Source organism: Hylobates moloch, unplaced genomic scaffold (assembly GCF_009828535.3).
Source record: "Hylobates moloch isolate HMO894 unplaced genomic scaffold, HMol_V3 SCAFFOLD_14, whole genome shotgun sequence".
In the NCBI taxonomy this organism is placed as follows: Eukaryota; Metazoa; Chordata; class Mammalia; order Primates; family Hylobatidae; genus Hylobates; species Hylobates moloch.
The window spans coordinates 31,556,332-31,580,807 of record NW_026652289.1 but is presented as its reverse complement, the minus strand read 5'-3'; the positions used below and the strand labels follow the sequence as shown (position 1 = coordinate 31,580,807).

Genomic DNA, 24,476 nt, shown 5'->3' with positions numbered 1-24,476 from the left:
ACGCACAGGACAGAAGAAAGAGTGAACTGGAAAATAAAAAATATATAGAGAGAATTACCCAATCTGAACAACATAAAGAAAAAAACTTAAAAATATAAACAGAGCATTAGGGACTTGTGCGACTATAACAAAGATCTAAACCTGATGTCACTAGAGTGGACAGGAGGAGAGGAAAAAGGGCCAGGCGTGGTGGCTCACATCTGTAATCTCAGCACTTTTGGAAGCCAAGGCGGGAGGATTGCTTGTGCCCAGGAGTTCGAGGTTACAGTGAGCTATGATCGCCCCACTGCACTCCAGCCTGAGCGACACAACAAGACCCTGTCTCTAATAATAGAGGTGGAGGAGGAGGAGGGGGAGAAAAAGAAGTGGGGGCTGGAAAAGTTCTCAAAGAAATAATGGCTAAACGCTCTCCAAATTTGGCAAGAGATATAAACCTACAGATTCACCAAGTTTACCTTCAAGTTTTCTAAATTACATTTGATGGTTGAAGCAAAAATTACAACACTGTCTGATGTGGTTCTAAATGAATGTATGTTTAAGATGTATGTATATTACAAATATAAATGGGAGAGAATAATGGGATATAAAGGAAGGTAAGATTTACCTCACTCATGCTGGTAAAGTGACAACACCCATAAAATTGATTGTGATAAGTTACATGTGCATAGTGTAATACCAAGGGAAGCCACTAAAAAAGCTATACAAGAAGACACACTCAAAAACATTATAAACCAAGTGAAATTTTAAAATGTGTTCAAGTAACCCACAGGAAGGCAGGAAAAAAAAAAACAGAGAAACTAAATACAGAGAAAAAAGAATAGAGAAGTTAAAATGGCAGATTTAACCCCTAATGCATCAATAATTACATTAAATATTAACTATCTAAATATAGTAATTGAAAGAGATTGGCAAGTGAATCTAAAAACACGTTCCACGTTTGACAGCAGACTGGGGGGTTATAGTTAGCAACAATATATTAAATATTTCAATGTAGAAGAGAGGACTTGGAATGTTACCAACACATAGACATGATAAATACCCAAGATAACAGATACCCCAAACACCTTGACTTGATCATTCTACATTCTATGCATGTAGAAAACATTCATATGTACCTCATAAATATGTAAAATGTTGTTTATCAATAAAAGAAAAAAGAGGCAATTTCTACTCTATTGTACTCTTTAAATTAATAAAATTTTTTATAAAAGAAAAATAAATAAATAAAAACATGGCCCAAATATATGCTATCTACAGGAGACTCAGTTCAAATATAACAATATAGGCAAGTTGAAAGTAAAAGGATGGAAAAATATATACCGTACAACCATTAATCAAAGGAAAGTAGAAGTAGCTATATTAATATCAGATAGACTTCAGAGCAAAAAAATTTACCTGAGACAAACAGATGCCCCTTATCAGAAACACTGAATACCAAGGACCATGGACTAATATTTTTTAAATTATGAGTGAAAATTATCTTGAACTTAGAGTCAAAACCTAGCCAAATTTGTAGGGAGAAAATAATGACATTTTTAGACTTCAAGGACTCAGAAAATTTACTATCTATATAACCATTCATACATATAGCAAGCGCTCAAAATATCTTCTAAGAGAATGAATAATTTAATAGATGAGAAAATCTAGTAAAGTAAAAAATTCACATAACAAAAAGATGTAAGAAAAAAGAAACAATGGTGACCAAACAAATTAGTTAGACTTTATACTTAAGCTCACATAATTGTTGATGCATAATGTAAAGGTGTTAAAAATAATATGGAGTTAAATTTCTGAATGATCCCAATTCAAGGAGGTGATGACAGGGAGAAGATGGCAGAGGAGTGGAGCTATGGTAAGTTTCCTGTGTTGCTCAGGCGAAAGAATTAAGTATTGATTAGTGCTAAACACTGTAGAGAAATATAAATTCCTATAACTATGTTTAAAGAATAACAGAAAAACAGATTTAGAATGTAAAAATTTCAACCCATTAGAATGAAAGAAAAGAGAAGAAACTATATCTAACCAGCAAAAGGAAGGTAAGGATGGATTGGCAGACGGATGGATGGACAGATGGATGGATGGATGGATGGATGAATAGATAAAAACAAAATACAATAATAGAAATAAATCCAAAGATATCTGAAATCAGCACATGTATGAATATAACAAAGTCCTTCTTTAAAGAGACTCTTCAATTGTGTTAAAAATATAAATCCAGATACATGCTGCTTATAAAGCCAACATTAGAAATAAAGAATATATGAGAAAAAGGATGATAAAATAATTTAGCAAGTGTGCTACTTTTATCAATCAAAGTACAGGTGTTATATCAGCCGAAGTACAATTAAAGGGCAAAAATGAGACAGGATTTTATATTGATGAAGATTCATTATACCTTGTAATGTACCTTGTAAATAGCTATAAAATGTGTACAGCAAAAACAGACAGAAACTGACACACCCAGAATCTTCATGGAAACCAGCATCCCTTCTCAGAAATAGATCAGGTAGACAAAAAGTAAGGAAGACTCCAGAACTCTGAGTGAACTTGATGGAACACACAGGTGATAGAGGCTGATGCCTAAAGGTATCAGGCAGCAGGGTAAATGGCTGAAGCAGGCAGGTCTGTGAAGGCCACCTGGGGACAGGTAGACTGCCCTTTGAGTTAGGGGCAACCGTAGCCGACTGTTGCCATTAAGGAATGAGGGCCCAGCACAGCCAGAGCTTCTAAGCTTTCGTAGAAAGCCCCAAATCCATATTTTTACATAAAATACTGTGATTTGTAAATGTTTGCTCAAGTTTTCAAAAATACACTTGTGTGAGTCAAACAAAACACGTTTGCAGGCCAAAGGCAGCTTATGGGCTACCAGTTGCAATCCCTAATCTGATACAGATTTTTTTACTCAGTGAGCATAGAATAAAAATACTCTTCAAACGCTGATATGGTTTGGCTGTGTCCCCACCCAAATCTCGACTAGAACTGAATCTCCCAGAATTCCCACATGTTGTGGGAGGGACTCAGGGGGAGGTAATTGAATCATGGGTGCCAGTCTTTCCTGTGCTATTTTCGTGATAGTGAATAAATCTCATGAGATCTGATGGGTTTATCACGGGTTTCTGCTTTTGCTTCCTCCTCATTTTTCTCTTGCCACCACCATATAAGAAGTGCCTTTCTCCTCCCACCATGATTCTGAGGCCTTCCCAGCCATGTGGAACTGTAAGTCCAATTAAATCTCTTTTTCTTTCTAGTCTTAGGAATGTCTTTATCAGCAGCATGAAAATGGACTAATACAGTAAATTGGTACCCACAGAGTGGGGCATTGCTGAAAAGATACCCAAAAATGTGGAAGCAACTTTGGAACTGGGTAACAGGCAGAGGCTGGAACAGTTTGGAGGGCTCAGAAGACAGGAAAATATGGGAAAGTTTGGAACCTCCTAGAGATTTGTTGAATGGCTTTGACAAAAATGCTGATAGTGATATGAACAATAAGGTCCATGGTCAAGTGGTCTCAGACGGAGATGAGGAACTCATTGGGAACTGGAGCAAAGGTGACTCTTGTTATGTTTTAGCAAAGAAACTGGCAGCATTTTGCCCCTGCCCCAGAGATCTGTGGGAACTTTGAACTTGAGAAAGATGATTTAGAGTATCTGGCAGAAGAAATTTCTAAGTAGCAAAGAATTTAAAAGGTGACTTGGGTGCTGTTAAAGGCATTCTGTTTTAAAAGGGAAGCAGAGCATAAAAATTCAGAAAATTTGCAGCCTGATGATGCAGTAGAAAAGAAAAACCCATTTTCTGAGGAGAAATTCAAGCCAGCTGCAGAAATCTGCATAAGTAACAAGGAACCTAACATGAATCCCCAAGACCATTGGAAAATGTCTCCAGGCCATGTCAGAGACCTTCACAGCAGCCCCTCCCATGACAGGCCCAGAGGCCCAGGAGGAAAAAGTGGTTTCATGGGCCAGGCCCAGGGTCCCTGTACTATATGCAGCCTGAGGACTTGGTGTGCTGTGTCCTAGCCACGCCAGTCGTGGCTGAAAGGAGCCAATGTACAGCTTGGGCTGTGGCTTCAGAGGGTGGGAGCTCCAAGCTTTGGCAACTTCCACTTGTGTGTTGAGCCTGCAGGTGCACAGAAATCAAGAACTGAGGTTTGAGAACCTCCTCCTAGATTTCAGAAGCTTTAGGGAAACACCTGGATGCCCAGGCATAAGTTTGCTGCAGGGGTGGGGCCCTCATGAAGAACCTCTGCTAGGGCAGTGCAGAAGGGCATTGTGGGGTCAGAACCCCCAGAGAGTCCCTACTGGGGTACTGCCTAGTGGAGCTGTGAGAAGAGGGCCACCGTCCTCCAGACCCCAGAATGGCAGATCCATTGGCAGCTTGTACCATGTGCCTGGAAAAGCTACTATATTATATTATATCCCATGCTATTCTTGTGATAGTGAATAAGTCTCATGAGATCTGACGGGTTTATCAGGAGTTTCTGCTTTTGCTTCCTCCTCATTTTTCTCTTGTCACCGCCATGTTAAGAAGTGCCTTTCACCTCCCACCATGATTCTGAGGCCTCTCCAGCCATCTGGAACTATAAGTTCAATTAAATCTCTTTTTGTTCCCAGTCTTGGGTATGTCTTTATCAGCAGTGTGAAAACGGACTAATGCAAACACCCACTGGCATATTTACAAAAACTGAATGTGTATTAGGACACAAAGATATTCTCCATAAATTCCAAAAGGCAGAAATTATACAGAACATTCTGTGAACCCAATGTAATAAAGTTAAAAATTAACAACAAAAGGAGCATCAGAAAATCTATGCGGTTGAAAAATTTTATAAATCTCTTCTAAATAACTCCTGGGTTAAAGAGAAAAATCTAAGCTGAAATGTACAATTATTCAGAAATATATAGCAATAAAAGCACCATATAATTAAACTAGTAACAGGTGATGAAAGGAGAATGTATGATTATTTATTTATTTATTAGAACACATAAAATCCTGAAAATAAAGAACTAAATACACATTCCATTCAAGGAATTAGAACACAGCAAAAACAAATTTAAAAGCTGAAGGAATTAATAAATAAGGAAAAGCAGAAATTCATGACGTAGAAAATAAAGGAACTCAATGGAAAAAAACCTAGTTCTCTGCAAAAGCCTGTTTTCTTTTTATTTTTACTTACACTATTTTTTATAATTTTAACTTTTACATTAGATTCAGGGGGTATATGTGCAAATTTATCACATGGGTATATTGTATGACACTGAAGTGAAAAAACCTATTTTATTAAAAATAGAAATTTTTCATCAATCAAGGGAGAAAAGAGGAGATGTCACAAATAAGATTAGAAACAATTATAACTATAAACATGGAGGATATATTTTTAAATTATGAGAATACGGTATTAAATTTAAGGCATATATTTGAAAATCTTGAAAAATTGATGATTTTCTAGGAAGATTTAATTACAAAAATCTCCTCAAGAAGAAACAGAAAACCTGAATAGATCTAGTCCTTTTGAAAGTCACCGTATCCAATCAGACTAGTTAATCAGCTCTACCAACACTTCAGAAATCGGGCACTATCCACAATATATTAACTATTTCAGAGCACAGTAAAAGAAAGTTTCCTAACTCATTCTATGAGACTGGCATAACTCTGATAAACAAGCTAGAGACAAAGATCACAAAACACAGAAACTGTGATTCTATCCATTTATAAATAAAGATGTAAAACCATACAGAAGATATCAACAGATGTATTAAAAGAACAATACCCATGATTAAATGGAACTTATTTCAAAAATGAAAGAAAAAGCTTCCAATTTAGGGATTTTTTTTTCTTTTTTTTTTTTTTTTTTTTTTTTTTGAGACAAAGTCTTACAGGGCTGGAGTGCAGTGGTGCCATCTTGGCTCACTGCAGCCTTTGTCTCGCAGGTTCAAGCGATTCTCCTGCCTCAGCCTCCCGAGTAGCTGGGATTACAGGTACCTGCCACCATGCCTGGCTAATTTTTGTATTTTTAGTAGAAATAGGGTTTCAACATTTTGGCCAGGCTGGTCTCAAGCTCCCGACATCAGGTGATCCACCCACTTTGACTTCCCAAAGTGCTGGGATTACAGGCGTGAGCCACTGTGCCTAACCCAGTTTAGGAAATCTATTAATGTAACTTATTAGACTACACAGATTAAACAATAAAGTTGAAAAACAATGTAATAATCTCAACAGATACCTTTAAAAATTCAACATCCCTTCCTGATTAAATCTCTTCGAAGTCTAGGAATATAATAAAATTTTCTCAACTTGATAAAGGGTAACTACAGGGAAGACATTTACAAATGGCATAAAATTAGAAGTATTCCTGTATAAGTCAGAAATCAAACAGAACCTATAAACCACCACTATTCAATATTCATCAGGAACTCCTACGTATTCAAATAAGGCAAGAAAAAGAAATGAGAGTTATTAATATTAAAGAGATAAAACCACCATTATATTTACAGATAGCTATTATTTACATCTCTCCAGAAAAGCCAAGAGAATCCAAGGGAAAAACAACAGCACCCATAGAGATCAATAAGGTGACCAGAAGCAAAACCCAACATACAAAAATCAATAGCTTTCCTATATCCGTCTCAATAACGACCAATTAGAAATATAAATTTTTTAAAAACCTAGATATATATCTAATAAGAAATGTATAAAATCGATATGGAGAAAGTCATAAAACTTTAAAAAACGATGTAAAAGAAGACCTGAGTAAATAAAAACATACCATGCTCCTGGGTGGGAATACTGTAAAGATGTCATTCTCCCCCAGTTAATCTATAATTTCCAAGCAATCTCAATCAAAATCCCAACAGGGCTTTTTTTTTTTTTTTATGGAACTTGACAAGCAGATTCTCAAGTTCATCTGAAAGAGAAAATGTGCAAGAATATAGCCAAGTAATTTTTGAAAAGGATCCATAAGAGAAAATGTGCCCTACCAGTTACCAAAACAACAAAAACAAAACCCCCAAACTCTCCTAAACTGTAGTAATTCAAAGTGTGGTATTGTTAGGGCTTATGAAGGAACTGATGAAACGTAAGGGCGGACCCAGTGTCCATACGGGGATCTAGGATGTGATGAGGGCCACATGCGGCAATCACCAAATATTGATGTGGGGGATCTCTCCTTCACACTACTCACAGAAATAAATTCCATATGGATCAAAAAGCTAAACAGACAGGCCTGGTGTAGTGGCTCACACCTGTAATCCCAACACTTTGGGCAGCTGAGGCAGGTGGATCACCTGAGGTCAGGAGTCCGAGATTAGCCTGGCCAACACAGTGAAACACCGCCTTTACATAAAAAATACAAAAAAATTAGCCAGGCATGGCGGTGGGCACCTGTGATCCCAGGTACTCCGGAGGCTGAGGCAGGAGAATTGCTTGAACCCAGGAGGTGGAGGCTGCAGTGAGCTGAGATCATGCTACTGCACTCCATCCTGGGTGGCAGAGTGAGATTCTGTCTCAAAAAAAAAAAAAAAGCTAAACAGAAAAGAGAAAACCATAAAAGTTTTTAAGACCAACTATTGTCCTAAAACTAAGTTTTTAGAGGAAATACAAAACAGGTTTACTATCTCGGGCAAGATCCCAAACTCAAGAGTCATGAAGGAAGATGAACAAATTTGACATCATAAAAACTTTGTTTTTTTGAGACAGGGTCTCACTCTGTCACCCAGCTGGAGTACAATGATGCAATCATGGCTCACTGTGGCCTGGACCTCCTAGGCTTACGTGGTCCTCGCACCTCAGCCTCCCAAGTAGCTGGGACTACAAGCACGTGCCACCATGCCCGGCTAAATTTTTCAAATTTTTTTGTAGAGACAGGGTATCACTATGTTGACCAGGTTGGTCTCAAATTTCTGGGCTCAAAAGGTCTTCCTGCCTCGACCCCCAAAGTGCTGGGATTACAAGTGTGAACCACTGTGCCCAGCCCATAAAAACTTTAAACAGATTTTTATCAAAAAATTATACATGTAAAAGGGGCATAAATCATCAATGTACAGCTTGACAACTTAATATAAAATTATAGTATCTCTAAAATGAAAGACATCAGGGACCAGTGAACGCACAGGGGTACCCCACTCTCCTCTCTGGAAACAATGAAGGTGGCACATTTCCTCTGTGGATTCCTGACAGTGTAAAATTTCTCCCCAGGGTAGGTGCTAATGCACCTGAAGGCAACACACCTAGGGGAAACTGGGGGTTGAAGGAGTTTTATTTCTTTTTTATTTTTGAGATGGAGTCTTGCTCTGTTGCCCAGGCTGGAGTGCAGTGGCACGATCTTGGCTCACTGAAACCTCCACCTTACAGGTTCAAGCAATTCTCCTGCCTCAGCCTCCCAAGTAGCTGGGACTACAGGTCCCCACCACCACACCCAGCTAATTTTTGTATTTTTAGTAGAGACAGGGTTTCACCATGATGGCAGGCTGGTCTGGAACTCCTGATCTCAGGTGATCTGCCCACCTCCGCCTCCCAAAGTGCTGGGATTACAGGCATGAGCCACCATGCCTGGCTATTTCTTAAGATATAATTTGGACACTTCCTCTGTTTCTTTCATTTGATTTATTTTTATGTGACAACATTTATCAGGAATGTGCAGTTTTATAAAGAAAACTGGTTAAACTATGTCCACAGGTTTTTTGACACCTTTCTATTCAAAAGGTGTGACCAAATTTCTCTCCCCTTGGGTGTATGTTAAACTTAGTGATCCATTTCTAATGCACAGAGTATGGCTGAAGAGATGATGCGTGACTTCTGAGACGAGGTCATAAAAGACATTGCTGGTTTGGTTTTGCTTTTTCTCTTGAATCACTTTGTTATGAGGAAAGTTGGCTACCATGTTATGGGGACACTCAAGCAACCCTCTGGAAAGGAGCACATGGTGAGGAACTGGGGACTCCAGCCAACAGCCCCGTAAGTAACCCATCTTGGAAGTGAACCCTCCAGACTCAGTCAAGTCTTCAGACTACAGTCACAGCCAACAGCTTGACTGGAACTTCGTGAGTGACCCTGAACCAGAAACATTCAGCAAAGCCACTATCTGTGCTGGAAAATAAGTGCTTGTTGTTTTAAGCAGCTACATTTTTAGAATGACTGCCTCTCAGCAACAGATAACTAATACACAATCTAATTGATAAAGAACTATAAACCACAAGTTTTAAGTTCAACAATGACAGAGTTGCTTATATCAGACTAACTCTTCTTATTAAAGATAATAATTATAAACTCTGAAAAAATATTTACTTAGAAAAAATTAACTTTTTTTAAGAGCTCTGAAGAACAACCAGAAAAAGGCAGAGGTAGGCAGGGGATTCAACTCTTGACAAACCATACTGAGTGTGATCCAAGTTGACATGACTTTTCCTCTTGAGGGAACTTACCATTTCTTTTGGTGCCGAGAGGCTAGAACTCAAATACTAAAGTACAGTAAAGTGTCATCTTATTCTCCAGAGGAGTCAGGGGATAGAGTTTGGGACTGTCAGAGCAGCTGGAAATTGAGAGGAGAAATTTCAGAAAGGAGAGAGCTACAGAAGAGAACATATAAACTCCTCACAACCACTTGGCTGAACCCTGGAGTATATGGGCAACCCTCTAAGAAGTCCAGCAGGAAAACAGCAGCTGAGAGGCTGGATGAGCTGAGCAGGTATTTCAGCTGCTGCCCACTACAGGGAAGTCCGTTTGGAGTTTGAGACTTGCTAAGTTAGAGGTCTGGGTTTAAACAGTTCAGGCTTTCCATTGAAATACCAAAAGGGTCATGGTCTAGGAGTAAAGACTATATGCCGGGGCTAACGGATTTTCCCTGAAGTTACGGGCAAATCAGAAAGATAGCAACCATTAAAAAAAAGAATAATTAGGTCTCCACAAGCTCACATTTAACCAACTGCTAGAAAGAAACTTTTCTTTCTTTGAGACGCAGTCTCGGTCTGTCGCCCAGGCTGGAGTACAGTGGCCCGATCTCGGCTCACTGCAAGCTCCGCCTCCCGGGTTCATGCCATTCTCCTGCCTCAGCCTCCTGAGTAGCTGGGACTACAGGCGCCCACCACCACGCCCGGCTAATTTTTTGTATTTTTAGTAGAGACGGGGTTTCACCGTGTTAGCCAGGATGGTCTCGATCTCCTGACCTCATGATCCACCCGCCTCAGCCTCCCAAAGTGCTGGGATTACAGGCGTGAGCCACCGCACCTGGCCAAGAAAGAAACTTAATGATATTCAAAGACAACAGAACCCAGAGTCTCTACAATGTAACAATATCTACCATACAATAAAGAATTACTAGACATATGCAAAGAAAGAGAAATATATGACCCACTGTAAAGAGAAAAATTAGTCATTATAAACATACCCCTAAGATGGCCTAGCTATTGGAATTAAGTGCAAAAGACTTTAAAGTATTTCTTACAAACATGTTAAAGAGTCTAGAATAAAAGACAGATATAATGACTGAAGAGATGGAGGCACAGGAGGCATTTGGAAACAGTAAAAAAAGAGTCAAATGGAAATCATAAGACAGAAAAGTAAATATCTGAATTTTTTTTTCTTGGGGGGGGATGGAGTCTTGCTCTGTCACCCAGGCTGGAATGCAGTGGTATGATCTCAGCTTACTGCAACCTCCGCCTCCCAGGTTTAAGCCAATTCTCCTGCCTCAGCCTCCTGAGTAGCTGGGATTACAGGCATGTGCCACCACACCTGGCTGATTTTTGTATTTTTAGTAGAGACGGGGTTTCCGCATGTTGGCCAGGCTGATCTCGAACTCCTGACCTCAGGTGATCCACCCACCTCAGCCACCCAAACTGCTGAGATTATAGGCATGAGCCACCATGCCTGGCCCTGAAATTTTTTTTTTTAAGACCAGACTGAACACAACAAAAGGAAGGATTAGTTAACTTGAAGTTCAATAAAAATCATCCCATTTGAAGCAGAGAAAAAAGGGTTAAAAAATGAACAGTGCCTCAGTAACCTGTGAGGCGTATTAAGCAATCTAACAACCCTAACTGTGCCCACAGAGAGAAGAAAGAAAATGGAACTTAAAAAAGTTTGAAGAAATATTGACAATTTTTTTTCCAAATTTTCTTTAAAAAGAATAACCCACTAAGAAGCACAGAAAACCCAAGATGGAATTAATATCAAGAAAACTACACAAAAGAATGTTAGAGCCACAGGCAAAGCACAGATATTTTAAAAAATAACACTATGAAAGCAGCTACAGGGACGGGCCATGGTGGCTCATGCCTGTAATCCCAGCACTTCGGGAGGCTGAGGTGGGAGGATCACTTGAGGCCAGGAGTTTGAGTCCAGCCTGGGCAACACAGCAGTATCTCATCCTACAAGGAAAAAGGTGTGTGTTTTTTATTAATTAGCTGGGAAAGGTTGTGTTCACCTGCAGTCCCAGACACGTGGGAGGGTGCGAGGATCACTTGAGGCCGGGAGTTTAAGCCTGCAGTGAGCTATGACTATGCCACCGCACTCCAACCTGGGTGACAGAGTAAGACCCCATCTCTTAAAAAAAAAAAAAAAAAAAGGAGCCATAGGAACAAATCACATTTCTTAAAAGGGAACAACAATAAGGATGACAATTAACGATCGACTCATCATCGAAAACAATGGATACCAGAAGACAACAGAGTAATATCTTTAAAGTGTTGAAAGACAAACAAAAAGTTAGAAGGTCATGTTCAGCATAATTTCTTTTAAGAAAAATGGAGAGAAGCCACTTTCAGATAAAATTTGAGAGAATTTTTCACTAGCATACCTGAACCTCAACAAATACCAAAAGAGGTGAGAGATAACCTCAATAAATACCAAAGAGCCTGGAGACAGGCTGAAGATAAATGGAAAGATGGAAATCTGAAGCTAGGAAAAGTAAGGAAGACCAGTCAGTGGAATGGTACACATGTAGGTAAGTGTATTTTTTTTTTTTTTTTTTGAGACAGAGTCTGGCTCTGTCCCCCAGGCTGGAGTGCAGTGGCATCATCTCGGCTCACTGCAAGCTCTGCCTCCCGGGTTCACGCCATTCTCCTGCCTCAGCCTCCTGAGTAGCTGGGACTACAGTAGTTTGCAGTCAAGTAGTGTTTAAAACAAGAATAATAGAAATGCACTGTGGGTTTATAACATGTGAAGTAAAATATATAAAAACAACAGCACAAACAATGACAGTGACGGTGGATGGAAACAATCTTAGATTTACACATTATATAGAAAGTACACTATTAATTCCAGATAGACTAAGTTAGGATATGCATGATAACAGGGATATTTTTTAACTAATGCATTGAATATGGTTGAGCACGTGCTGCATGTATAATACTGGATATGCCACTGACAGAGAGACGAAAGAGAGGATGGTCACAGTTCTGGGCCTCTAGGAGCACAGCATGTCTTTGGAGGGAACCAACAAGGAAGATGGCACAGGACCACCTACTGAAGTTAAAGGGGCAGACAGGAGCCCCAGGGGTGGCAGAGCAGGCACTCCATGAGGGCAGAGCATGAGGGTATGGCTGAGCTTGACACGGGAGGACTTGACTACCCATGAGAGTGCTGAGGAAGTTAAAGGGGCAGACAGGAGCCCCAGGGGTGGCAGAGCAGGCATTCCATGAGGGCAGAGCATGAGGGTATGGCTGAGCTTGACACAGGAGGACTTGACTCCCGTGAGAGTGCTGGGGAGACAATCAGACCTGCGGTGTGGGGCTGGGGTGAGCGTGCCACATAAAGATTGAGGACCTGAGGTGAAGCTCACACCTCTCTGGAAGGTAGGTGTGGGGTTGAGGCTGGCCTTGACCCAAGGATCTGGTGATAGCCACTGGCTCCAAAGCTGCTGCAAACAGCTTTAGCCTCTCCACACAGGCAGCCACCCCCCTTCCTCCTGGTTCTCCCTCCAAGCCCACCTCTGGGTGGGGTGCCCTAACACAGCCTCCCTCTCTGAGTGTGCTGACACCCAACAGGGAATTTCTCTGGGATGTCCCTGGAGCTGACCATAGAGCTCTTCCTTTTCATGTCTTTATTTTTAGTTGTCACTTAAGAGACTATAATGCATATCCTAACTTATCCCAGTCTATCTGGAATTAACAGTATACTACTTTCTGTATAATGTGTAAATCTAAGATAGAGTGTTTCCATTCACCATGACTGCTACCATTCCTGCTGTTGTTTATATATATATATATTGCTTCATACGTTATAAACCCACAGTGCATTGCTATTATTCTTGTTTTAAACACATGCCAAATTCTATCCCTACATTTTCCAGATCTGGAGGGAGCACCTTCGCTTGCAGTACTCGGGAAACGCAGGGAAAGAGCTTGGCAATGAGTGTAGAGCTATCTAACTAGGTAACTGTGCACCTCATCTGGGAGGGTCTTTACGCATGTTACTTCCACTGACTCCTCCCCACAATCCATGATGTCGGTGTTACCTACCTGTGTGACCCCAGGGAGTCCTGTAAACCAGCGCTTCTCACATTGTCACTTGGAGACAAATCCCCTGCGATCTTGTTATAACGCAGACCCTGACTCAGCAGGCCTGGGGTGGGGACTCTGCATTTCCGGTGGCTCCCACAGGATGCCATGCTCAAAGTCTAGGGACTTGGGGGAGCAAGGCTCAAGCAACTCCAAAGGGGGGGTTCCACCCCTCACTCAAAGCAACACAAATGGTTTTTATTCTCCCACTGAGAGTCTCAGCAAGAGGGAAGGCGGAGCTCAGCTATCCCCTGCAGACTTGGCCCAAGCCGATGGTTTCACACATGGTATCTGACTTCATCCTCGTAACAGAACTGGGGAGGCAGCTGCCTCGTGGTCATTTCACCCCACAGGTAAAGAAACCTTGGCTCAGAGAGGTTATGTCAGTTGTCCAAGGACACACAGTCAGTGAGTGGTGGGAATGGAATTGGCACCCAGGTTGGCCCAATTCTACAGATCCTGGAGAGACGTCTCGGGCTCTGCACCCATCATCAGAGGCTCCAGGGAGAACTTATATATCTCAGTTTGCAAAGAACTATCCACAAAGGAGCAAGGCCAGTTGACAGAGTCTCCTGATTTGTTCTGCAGAACGCGCCCTTGGGGGTTAATTCTGCTATAAAATGAAAATCCAAGCCACTTTCAAGATTTCCATGGGAAAAGACAGGCAGAGCCCTAATTAAGTAAAAGCTAAGGATCCTTTTTGAAACACAAGAAATTCCCCCAAGGACTGGTGCTCCAGGGAACCCTGGCCCAACCTCCCTGCCTGGTACTGCTCCTAAGTGGAGCCAAAGCGGCTGCAGCCACCCTCACCAAGGCTCGGCGGCAGGACGGCAGAAAGCGGCTGCAGCCACCCTCACCAAGGCTCTGCGGCAGGACGGCAGGGCCCGGGAAGGTGTCTTCCCACTGCAGCCACCTGAGTGGGCAGGGAGCACCTTCGAACTGAGAGGCAGACAGGTCTCCTGGTGAGGCTGCAGTCCCTGAGGCTCCCTGGCACTCCTCTCTGCTGCCCCCACTTGCTCAGTTCCTGGGTCAGTGACATGCACCTAGAGGGGCCTTCAGAGCACTTGGTGACTGAGCTGTCACACTGCTGGGCTCCCGTGGAGAAGAGAAAGACATTCAACACTTTACACCAAAGCCTCATCCTAGCAAGGGCAGCTTGATTGAACAGCATGAGAAGCTAAATGGCAAGGCCAGATGCACGCAGGGTCAGGGGCTGCTGCTCCGTGAGGGGACCAAGAAGAGCTGACTCCCTGGTGAATGAGACGGGGGACAGCTGGATCCAGGGAGCACTTCACAGAACAGAGCGGGCATGAGCTGCCATAAGGCACAGGTGGACAGAGCCAAGTGGAAAGATGGGGGGAGGCGGGGATGGGAATGGTTCAAGCCCAGGCATCAATCGGGAAGAGCAGATGTGTCTAAGGGACACTATGACAAATGTCCTCTAAGGCCAGAGCAGGGGCAGGAGAAGTGGGCCAGCAGGCTTGAGTGGCAGTCGGAACCCCGGGAAGGCTCTGGTCCCAGGTAAAAGCTGTGACTCTGTCTGGGAAGTGACAGGGAACCACTGAAGGCTATGGGCAGTGGGGAATCAACGCAGCCTTCCAGGAGTCAGCAGCCAGGCCAGCAGGACCAGAGGAGAGAGGGTACCTTTCTGATGGGAACTGCAATGGCTTTTCAGGCAAAACAGTAAGCAGTTCCTCTGTTTTGAGGCCCCAATCCCTGTGGGTCAGCTGCCTGGGCCATGATACAGATGGCACTGCTGCGTCTGGCCCAGGGGTCTGCTGACGTGGCCAAAGCCAAAAAACAGGAGGCTGCTGAGACCAGCGGACAGGGAGCTCCCAGCTGCCCCTGCCCCAGGCCCCTCGGCTCGCAGGCTGCCGCGCCCGGCCTTACCTCCTATCTTGGCATTGTACGCTATGCCCACGATGCAGTACGAGTTGTTTGCTGAAGCAGCAACTTCTCCCGCACAACGAGTACCGTGTCTGAAACAAAGGAAAAAACCAAGTGAGGACGCGGCCCAGCAAGTTTCAGTGACTTCAGCACATGGCTCAGTTCAATGCAACAAGACCGTCAGTTGTCCGAAGCCCAGAGATGTCATCAAAGCCCCTTTCCTGCATCCCCTCTCATCACCAACGCCACTCTGGGAGGAGGCACCAGGTCAGCCTGGGTAGAGCCCTTCCTGGCATCCCGAATGTGGCAAGTGCTCGTGCATGGTCACCTCTTCCAGGATGCCTCCCCTGACCCCCACGTGGGAGGAAGGTGCCTGCCCCAGTGCCCGTGGCCCTATACCTTCCTCCTCCCAACACGTGTAGTTGGCATGTGGCCACTGCTGTGTAGGGTGGGTGCTGCGCCACCTCGGCCTCGTGTCTCCTGTGGCTGGCAGCATGGACACCTGCTGCCTGGCAGGATGAAAGAAGGAACCGTCTGCTGCTGATGTCACCTGCCTCCTCCCCTAGGCACCTGCAACACCATGCTCACCCTAGGGCAGCCCTTCCTGTGCTTCTAAGGCCATTTAAGCTGGAGCTGAGGAAGAACGCTCTAAATTAAACACTCAGCAGCTGGGGGACTATGAAGCAATGACCAGAAAAACAAATTGCGTTTTCCTCAGTAATGACCCCATTCTCTGATGTGCCATGTCGGGTCAATTCCTCCAGTGGGGGCCAAAACAGGAGCAACTTGAAATAGCACATCTTTGAGAAGAGTCCACAGAGGATGGGAGTCATTGATTCAAATTTAAAGCTGCCTTTAAAAATCGCCTCAGGCAGCAGCCCTTCGGAAGGGAGTCATCTGTCCTTCCCCGGAAGCCACACAGCTTCGAGGCCAGGGCTGTGCCCGGGGTCACAGAGCTCCACGGATGGCTCAGGATGGGATTGAACCCTACCCTTCAAGGGTCACCGGTGGTATGTGGATCATTCCTCCTTTGCCCCAGGCGTCCTCACTGGCAGCAGGAAGGGCACCTTGGGATGTGCATGAGACTGGGCTGCTGCAGGCTCCCGGGAGCTCTGCAGCCTGCTGTGTGCGACTCCAGTGACCGAGGCTTCCTGCACAGCACTGCCTGTGCACCCGTGTGTGAATCTCAGAATCAAAGCAACCACAAACTAAAAGACTGTAATCGGGGGGTGCCTCTCAGCAAGAATCTTGTCAACAGTGGGGAGGAACAAAAAGCTTTTATTATTTCCCTCTAAATATTTTTAGAGGAATGACAAGAGCTCAGGGTATGGGGCATGCTGACGGAGAAAGGAAAGAGACAGCAAATGAACTCCCAGCACTGACCCCAGGGCTGCCATTTACACTGCAAAGTCACTTGGGTTCTCCGGACCCCACTGCCTCCACTTGCAAAATGACAGTGACACAAAAACGCCCACCATTTTGGGAGAATCTGCTGGGTGCATTCCTCACGCATCATCTCACTGACCCCTCCTGTGACCCTGTGAGGTAGGCGACATCGCTGGCCTGGATGAGCCTCTAAGACACTAAGACATGAAGTTTCAACCAGCTCACCCAGCATGCATGCAGCCAGTAAGTGGGAGAGCTGGATCTGAACCTGGGTCCGTCCAGCGTTACTCATGCCCCTTCCACCTCACTCCTAAGGTCACAGAGTCACAAAAGCTCAGGCATGTGACCTCTGTGCTCAAATAGAGCAAACTGCTGTCTTCACACAGCAGGTCATGGAGACTGTCGGACTTAAGGGTTTCTCTTTTAAAATATTTCAAGAAAGTTGGAAACAGGAATGTCTGTCTGTCAAACACCCATTTCTAGCTGCCCGGCAGTGGTGACACCCCAGAGGAACAGGCTAACTCCACAGAAGCTGGCTGTGCCTGAAGGCCTGTGCCTGGCATGGCCTGTGACTCCTGGATAAGCCTGCCTCGTGCCCAGGCAGGGAAGACATGCCGGCAGCCACCGCCTCGCCAGCTCCCTCGCACACACACTCAATAGCGACGCTGCAGGGAGGGGAAGAGAAGCTGGAGAGACGAGGCGAGGTGACGTACTTATTTTCATTGCTGGCATCGTATCGTGGAGATGGGTCATAATCATTGCCGTTCACATCATAGCTGGCGTAGGAATCCTAAGAAATGGAATCTTGGTGAGTGAGGAGAAATGGCGTGGCATATGACAGCTCTGTTTTAAATGGATTTTACGTTCCATTGGCAAATAGAGAAACCACATGCGGGGTTCCTCTCTTACTATAGCTATAATCTCATATACATTTTTATCGTGGTAAAATATACGTGATAGGAAATATACCACCTTAACCATTCTCGAGTGTCTGGTTCAGTGGCATTAACCATCGCTGCTACCCATCTCCAGAACTCTTTTCAACCTGCAAAACCCTATACCCACTAAACACTAACTCCCCATTCCTCTCTCCCAGGCCCTGGCAACCCCCACTCCACCTTTTTGTGTAAGATTTTAGCTACTCTGAGTCACTCGTGTAAGTGGAATCGTGCAGTATTTGTCCTTTTGTGACTGGCTTATTTCACTTCGCATAACATCCAAGGTTTATCCATGTTTCCACGTGTGTCAGGATTTCCTTCATTTTATATTTCAGTAGGTACGCTTTTGTTTAGATGACTGTAACAGCAGTATTCACATAATTTTACATCCTCCTTTTAAAATATCTGATAAAAGCTTTCCAGTGTTGTTGACGTCGTCTGCAAAATTCATTTCTAAGGGCTGCATAATGGTCTGTCAGGTGGATACAATATGGTTTACTTAATCAATGGTAGGCGCCCAGGTCCCTTAGAGTATTTCATGCATCTATCATATTTACTATACGCCAAGCTTGCTTCCTTACATTTAACTAATTTAGTCCTTACAATAACTCCGAGAGAGTAGTTCTCTTATGAACCCATTTTACAGATGGTGACACTGAGGCACAGAGAAGTTAAGTAACTTACTCAAGACCTCAGAGCTCATCATTTGCAGACCCAGGATGGGAACCCAGGTAACTCTGGGCCTAGAGCCCGTGTTTTCACAGTCAGACCCAGGATGGGAACCCAGGTAACTCTGGGCCTAGAGCCCGTGTTTTCACAGTCAGACCCAGGATGGGAACCCAGGTAACTCTGGGCCTAGAGCCCGTGTTTTCACACTGTCACCCTGTCGTGTTCGTGTTGCGACGATCTGTATGCTGATGATCCCCCTCTATGCATTTCTTAGTAGGCTCCATTCCTAAAAGCGTATGTGACTGTGCAAGCAGGTGGATGAATCCCTCTGCAAAACCCTTGCCCCTGACAGTAGCGAGCAGCAGAATATTCGTTTTCCTAATTCACTCCAGCACAGTTTTCTTTACCGCCTAACTTAATAGGGGTTGGGGGAGAATGGGACCTTACTGTTTTTACACTTGCATTTACTTAATGACTAGCACAGCTGAATATATTTGCATGTCGGTTCCAAGGACTGACTTACATAATTTGGGGCCAGGTCAGGGTGATTTCTCTCTATGCCATCATCGAGGATGGTGACCACCACGTTTTTTCCGGTGTAGCCTCTCTTCCACGCTGCCTGGACATTCATTTCCGACCGGCAGCGACTGTTCTTGTCGCCACAATGCTGTAAGCACAAAAGACACAAAGTCCCCCCGACATGGACATTCCAGATGCAGAATTGACACTCGGTGCACACCCCACAGGGAGGCGCTTAGGCCTGCGAGTCAATGAGGAGGGAACACCTATCCCTGCCTTACATAGCAGAGCTCCTCTTTCCCACTCAGATCGAGAATCAGGCTGAGGGCTCCTTTGCTTTTTCTGCGCCTGCAATCTATCATTTTCCCAGGGCATCACCTCCCAGCAGGTGCTCTGTCCATGGGCTGGGCTTTGCCATTTAGTCATACAGCCTGCATCAAATCCCTTCCCTTCTCAAAGAGCCCCCACCCCAGGGTGTGCACATAGTTTCAGAACAAATCCACAAGAAAGCTGGTACTGCGCAGCCTTGAAGTAGGGGTTTTACACCCTCAAGGTGAAGTGTGTCTGTCTGGAGATGTTGTTTGAATTTAGCTTCATTGAGGGGAATTAACCCATTTCAGAGACCTGCAGTGCAAGTGTCCTGGGGCAGAGAGAGGTCCTGTCCTACTCACCAGGTACCACATGTTGGACCAAATGGGGTCGTTGAAGTAAAGGGCCTGCGGGTCACTTCGCACCTGTCTCTTCACCCTTCGTTTCACTTCCTGTTGCTGGAGCCATTTCACCTACCAGAGGAAATGCAATTACTGTTTATATTAGAAACGATTTCTTGATTTTATGTAGCCTCTTTGCAGGTGCTACAGCCTTCCTTGTGCATGAATATCTGTGTCATAGTAGATATTTTAGATGGTAAGTTCCTGGGGACACTTTCACTTCAAAGTGACTACATTTGAAAGATGAGAACTTGTTTGTGTATAGAGGAAGAAATAACACCACTCTGATAGATTTTGAAGTTGCTGTACTAAAAGAAAGAAAGAAAGTGCTCACGCCTGTCATCCCAGCACTTTGGGAGGCCGAGGCAGGAAGATCACCTGAGCCCAGGAGTTCGAGACCAGCCTGGGCAACATGGTGAAACCCCACCTCCACAAAAAAAAAAAAAAAAAAAAAATCTAGCTGGGCATGATGGCGCACGCCTGTAGTCCCAGCTACTCAGGAGGCTGAGGTGCAAGGATTGCTTGAGCCTGGGCAGTCAAGGCTGCAGTGAGCCATGATGGTGCCACTGCACTCCAGTCTGGGCAACACAGCAAGACCCTGTCAAAAAAAAAAAAGAGAGAGAGAGACAGAAAGAGAAGAAGGAAGGGAGGGAGAGAGGGAGAGAAGGAAGGAAGCCAGCCTTGTGAAATTGCCAATAAATTATCTGGTGACCCTTGTCCTGAAGAAAAAGGAAATACACATATGGGAAGCCATGAATGAAGACAGTGTTTGGTTAATTGGTATTGGAATTTGCTTTACAGTAAGGACATAAGTAAATATGATAAGCCATATATTGGAATATTTGGCAGCCACCAGCAACATGGTACCAAAACATGCACAGAGAAAAATCTAGAAAGGAATACAGCAAAATAGTAGCAGCATCAGTTCCTGGGTGGTGACATTATTGTAAAATTTAAAATTTTACAATTACTTTCAGGATGTCATAAATGTCTTTCGATCAGCATGATTTGTTTTCATGATCAAGGAAAAAAGTTCACAAGGCTGTATCACTGATATTTAAGACCAAGGATCAAGGCACCAGGCCACCTGCAATAAAACCCAGCCCCATGCTCACCAGCTGTGTGACTTGGAGCTGACAGTGGACATCCATGGCCTCGGGGTGGTGTCCACCCACACAGTGGGGACAGTCATGGGTTGCCACAGGGTTAATATAAGAAACAACACACATAAAGCCCTCAGACCAGTGCCTGGAGCACACCTGCTCTTATCATCCTGTGTACACATTCTTTTCAAGCTGGAAGAGCTTTTTCATTTTAAAAGGATCTTGGAGCAAAGACTTCTTGGGCTCTGAGTGGGAATGTTTTCTTTGATCTTACCATGGCAGCTCCACCTGACTGAATAATGCTCAAAGCTGGGGTTCAGCCTGGCTCTGGGGCCTGAAATGAGCGGGAGGAGGATGGGCACCAGGGCCGTGCTCTCGAGGAGTCCACACTACATTCAGGGAATCCCACCAATCAGAGGATGATGTGAGTTCCAAACAGGGCAGGCTGCCTGGAGCAGGCAGCTAGAGGAAGGGGAGGAACAAGAGGAGGGGGAGGGGCCCCAAGGTGACCCAAGGCTGGCGACCCAGGGTCGTGCTGGAAGCTAGAACAGAGCTACCTGAGGCTGAGCGGACAGGGAGTAACGGTACCCAAGGGCAAAGGGACAAGATTTCCCTGCCTCTTCCCTGAGCCTCAGCCTCCCCACATCATCCTGAGCAAGGAGAGCTCAGCACCTGCATACACAGCTCAAATTTAGGGCTGGGGATGGTCTCCAAGGCATCCTTGGTGTACAGGGCAAAATGCCGGAAGAGAGGCATCCCAGCCTGTCCCACCCCGATGTAATTTGTCTATAAAACACCAGCAGACCAGACGCCTTAGAAACACTGCAAAGGGCTCAAAATCAGTTTCATGTCAGACACTTAAAAAATCCTCAGCACCAAGTCCTAGATAATTTATAATGGTCGCTGATAGATACTTCCACAGAAAATAAAACTGTAAAATGAGATATTTTGTTCCTAACACTGGCTGATGGCATTTTGCAATGTCCCCATATATTACTGCCTGAACTAGAAAGCTTTTTACCTGGTCTAAGACGCTGCAAACAATATTTCAACATCTGTTAAGCACCCTATTATAAAATACAGTGGTATGTAGATCCCACACAGCCCAAAGCTCCCAGGGACGTTCCGCCCTCCTGCCAGGCTGATCCCTGTTTGTGCTAAGGGGCCCTGAACTCACTTTCCGTTTTAACAACACCCAGCCCCTTCCAATTGCTGTGCCCACCAGACCACACTTCCAGTCGGAGGAGGAGGCACACTCTGCCCTTCCAAGCCCAAGCGGATGACGCCCCACTCATCAGCTGGGAGACGTGGGAAAGTGTAGAGCCAGAAGTCATCAGACGTTCCTCAGCAGGATGGAAGAGCCTGGGCATCCCGGCCCTTGGCCCTTGCTGGGCTCTGGGCAAAACCCCACAACACTGGCACACAGTTCTGAGGGGGACTGTGATAGCCTGGGGCCCACAGGACAGCTTGGGGCTCTCTCTCTGGCGTGGTCGTGGGGCAGCCCTCTCTTTGCTAACACACCTGCTCATTGTAAGTCTCTGACGGCAAGTGAGGTGCTGTCAGGCCAATGGAACTGAACACTGTACCACAGATGATTGACCAGGTGCAGGGGCTTCTCTGTGGAGATGGGATGCAGGCAGACAGCGCGGTCGCAGAGGCTGATTCGCCCAGCACCCACTGTGTCCTTTCCTCTGGGTTCCAGTCACTCCCTTGCTTCTCACCCAGCTCCAGGACAGCACAAGGGGATCCCAGATCCCACTTCCTACCCATCACAAAGAGAAAGCCATTTTCCCGGTTCACCTTCCTTAGTGTCTCCGGAGAGCAGGCATCCTGGGGTCACTTATTCTGTGGCTCACTCAACAGAAACGCACTGAGTCTTCCTGTGTGTCTGGCACTAGGTTCTGGGAGGATCAGCATGAACATACCTGGTTCCCAGCCAGGACCAAAGTGCCTCCCTCCCATCCCCAGCTGGGATGCAAAGCTCTGCCTTCAATGCCCCCTCCGGGTGAAACCAGGAGCCACCTGGACACTGTGGAGGTCAGAAGTGTGTCACCAGCCCCAAACCAAGCGACTAAAACTCCAGCTCTCCCATCAAATGGAAGCAACCTTCACAGGTTGCAGTGAGCAGAGATTGCACCACTGCACTCCAGCCTGGGCGACAGAGTGAGACTGTGTCTCAAAAAAAAAAAAAAGAAAGAAAGAAAAAAGAAAATGTGATTAGGTCTTAATGACTGCTAGATGACATCTGTTGACTTTTTTTTGTGGAAGATCAACTGTAAGTGATTTGGGGCAAAGGCAAGGTTTGCCAAATGCCACTTCTAGCCCAAACACAAACCATCTTTCTCTGCAAATCTGTAGAAAGTGTCATGATTTCTTTAAAGTCATACTTTGAAGATAGAACTTCACTCTGATCTTTTTTTCCTTTTCTCTATTTTCCAAATGTATGTTTCCTGCTAAACATGCAGCATAGTTATAGATAAGCTACGCTCTGGGGCAGGAAGTTTTAATCATGAAGAAGCCTTCGTTATCTTCTCAAGACAAGTGCACAGCAACACTTTCTTTTGTAGTGTGTGCTTCCTCCAGCTTTCTTCTTGAGAAGTCAAGTTAAAATGAGGCATCCGTTGACTGTCCCTCTGTTGATAAGACGAGGTAAAATCTAAGGATGTTCCTAAAGGGTAACATAAACAAGCAGAGACCCAGGAGGGGGCCCTGCCCGCGTTCCAGTAAATGGCCTGCCATGGTGCAGGCTGTCCATGCCACCGAGCTGTGATCTTTGTCCAAGCGTCCTTTCAGCGAGCAGCCATGGGCAGCCTTGGCCCTGTCTTCTTCCCTGTGGGCCACAGGTGGGCCAGAAGCTTGCTGACACATCATTCCCGGGTGTGACAAGCGACAGGGGCGGGTGTTTTGAAACTTTCACTCATGAGCCAGTGTCACCAAAGAGAGCATGAAATCCCTCCCACTTGCACGTCCACCCAAAGCCACCACGTCCTTCTGCCCTAACTTCAAGCCCGTGCCTATTCAGAGGGGCCCTGCTGTGGCCCAGGAAGGTCCCTAGAAGTTCTTGGGAGCTGGAGAGTCCTAAAAGGAGAGGGGCTTCAGGGTCTTTGCTCTGAGATGGAGTGTGGGCCACAAAGGGCATACACAGACCCTCCCCCAGGGGTCCGGGGGTCCCACACAGTATCAAGGGAGTCAAGCTGCTGAGGTTCCCTGAAGTATGCACCGGCAGGGCTGGGGACACTAGGTTCACATAGGTTCTGCACAGTTGTAGCCAAAGCAAGGGAGACAGCTCAGCCAACTCTTTCTTCTCTCTTTTCTCCCTGGTTTCATCAAAGTGAAGGTTACTTTATTCTGTAACTGTGAAACAACAAGGGGACCGCAAGCCAGACCTGACTGTCCACCAGGGCATATCAAGGGAGGGAGTCGGAGGCCATACCTCAGCACGCAGGAGGCACTGAGCTCTAAAGCCTCCTCCAGGAGAGAGCAATCAGAGCACTGGAGAAAATAAACCTGCTATGCTCTCTGGGTGGAAGGTGGGCACCCTGCCTGGGCCTTTGCCTCCATGCTGTGAAGCAGGGGCTGGGACCGGTCTCTCTCTGAGAGCTTGTGCACTCAATAGTCTGCAGCGCTTAGATCTCGATTCCCATCAACCTTGACTGCTCTGAGCACCTCGCTGGGCCAACATCCAACCAGCTAAAGAGCTAAATGAGAAGGCTGAGTGGTGAATTTAAAGAAAGAAAAATCCCACTCCCTGAGAAGTGCCTGTCACTGTATCATGTG

The 24,476-nt window shown here is 45.2% G+C and overlaps 1 protein-coding gene across 4 annotated transcripts in view; it reads right to left on the bottom strand.

The window, feature by feature from the left end:
* PCSK6 (proprotein convertase subtilisin/kexin type 6) overlaps nucleotides 1-24,476 on the bottom strand; it is a 185,703-nt gene that overhangs the window by 108,590 nt on the left and 52,637 nt on the right. For all 4 annotated transcript variants that reach the window (XM_032175060.2, XM_032175062.2, XM_032175063.2 and 1 more), the window contains exons 3-6: nucleotides 19,558-19,668; nucleotides 18,891-19,034; nucleotides 17,474-17,550; nucleotides 15,378-15,466 (exon numbers count right to left, since the gene is read on the bottom strand). In XM_032175060.2, the coding sequence (XP_032030951.1) occupies nucleotides 15,378-15,466; nucleotides 17,474-17,550; nucleotides 18,891-19,034; nucleotides 19,558-19,668 (421 nt within the window). The remainder of the gene's footprint in view (nucleotides 1-15,377; nucleotides 15,467-17,473; nucleotides 17,551-18,890; nucleotides 19,035-19,557; nucleotides 19,669-24,476) is intronic.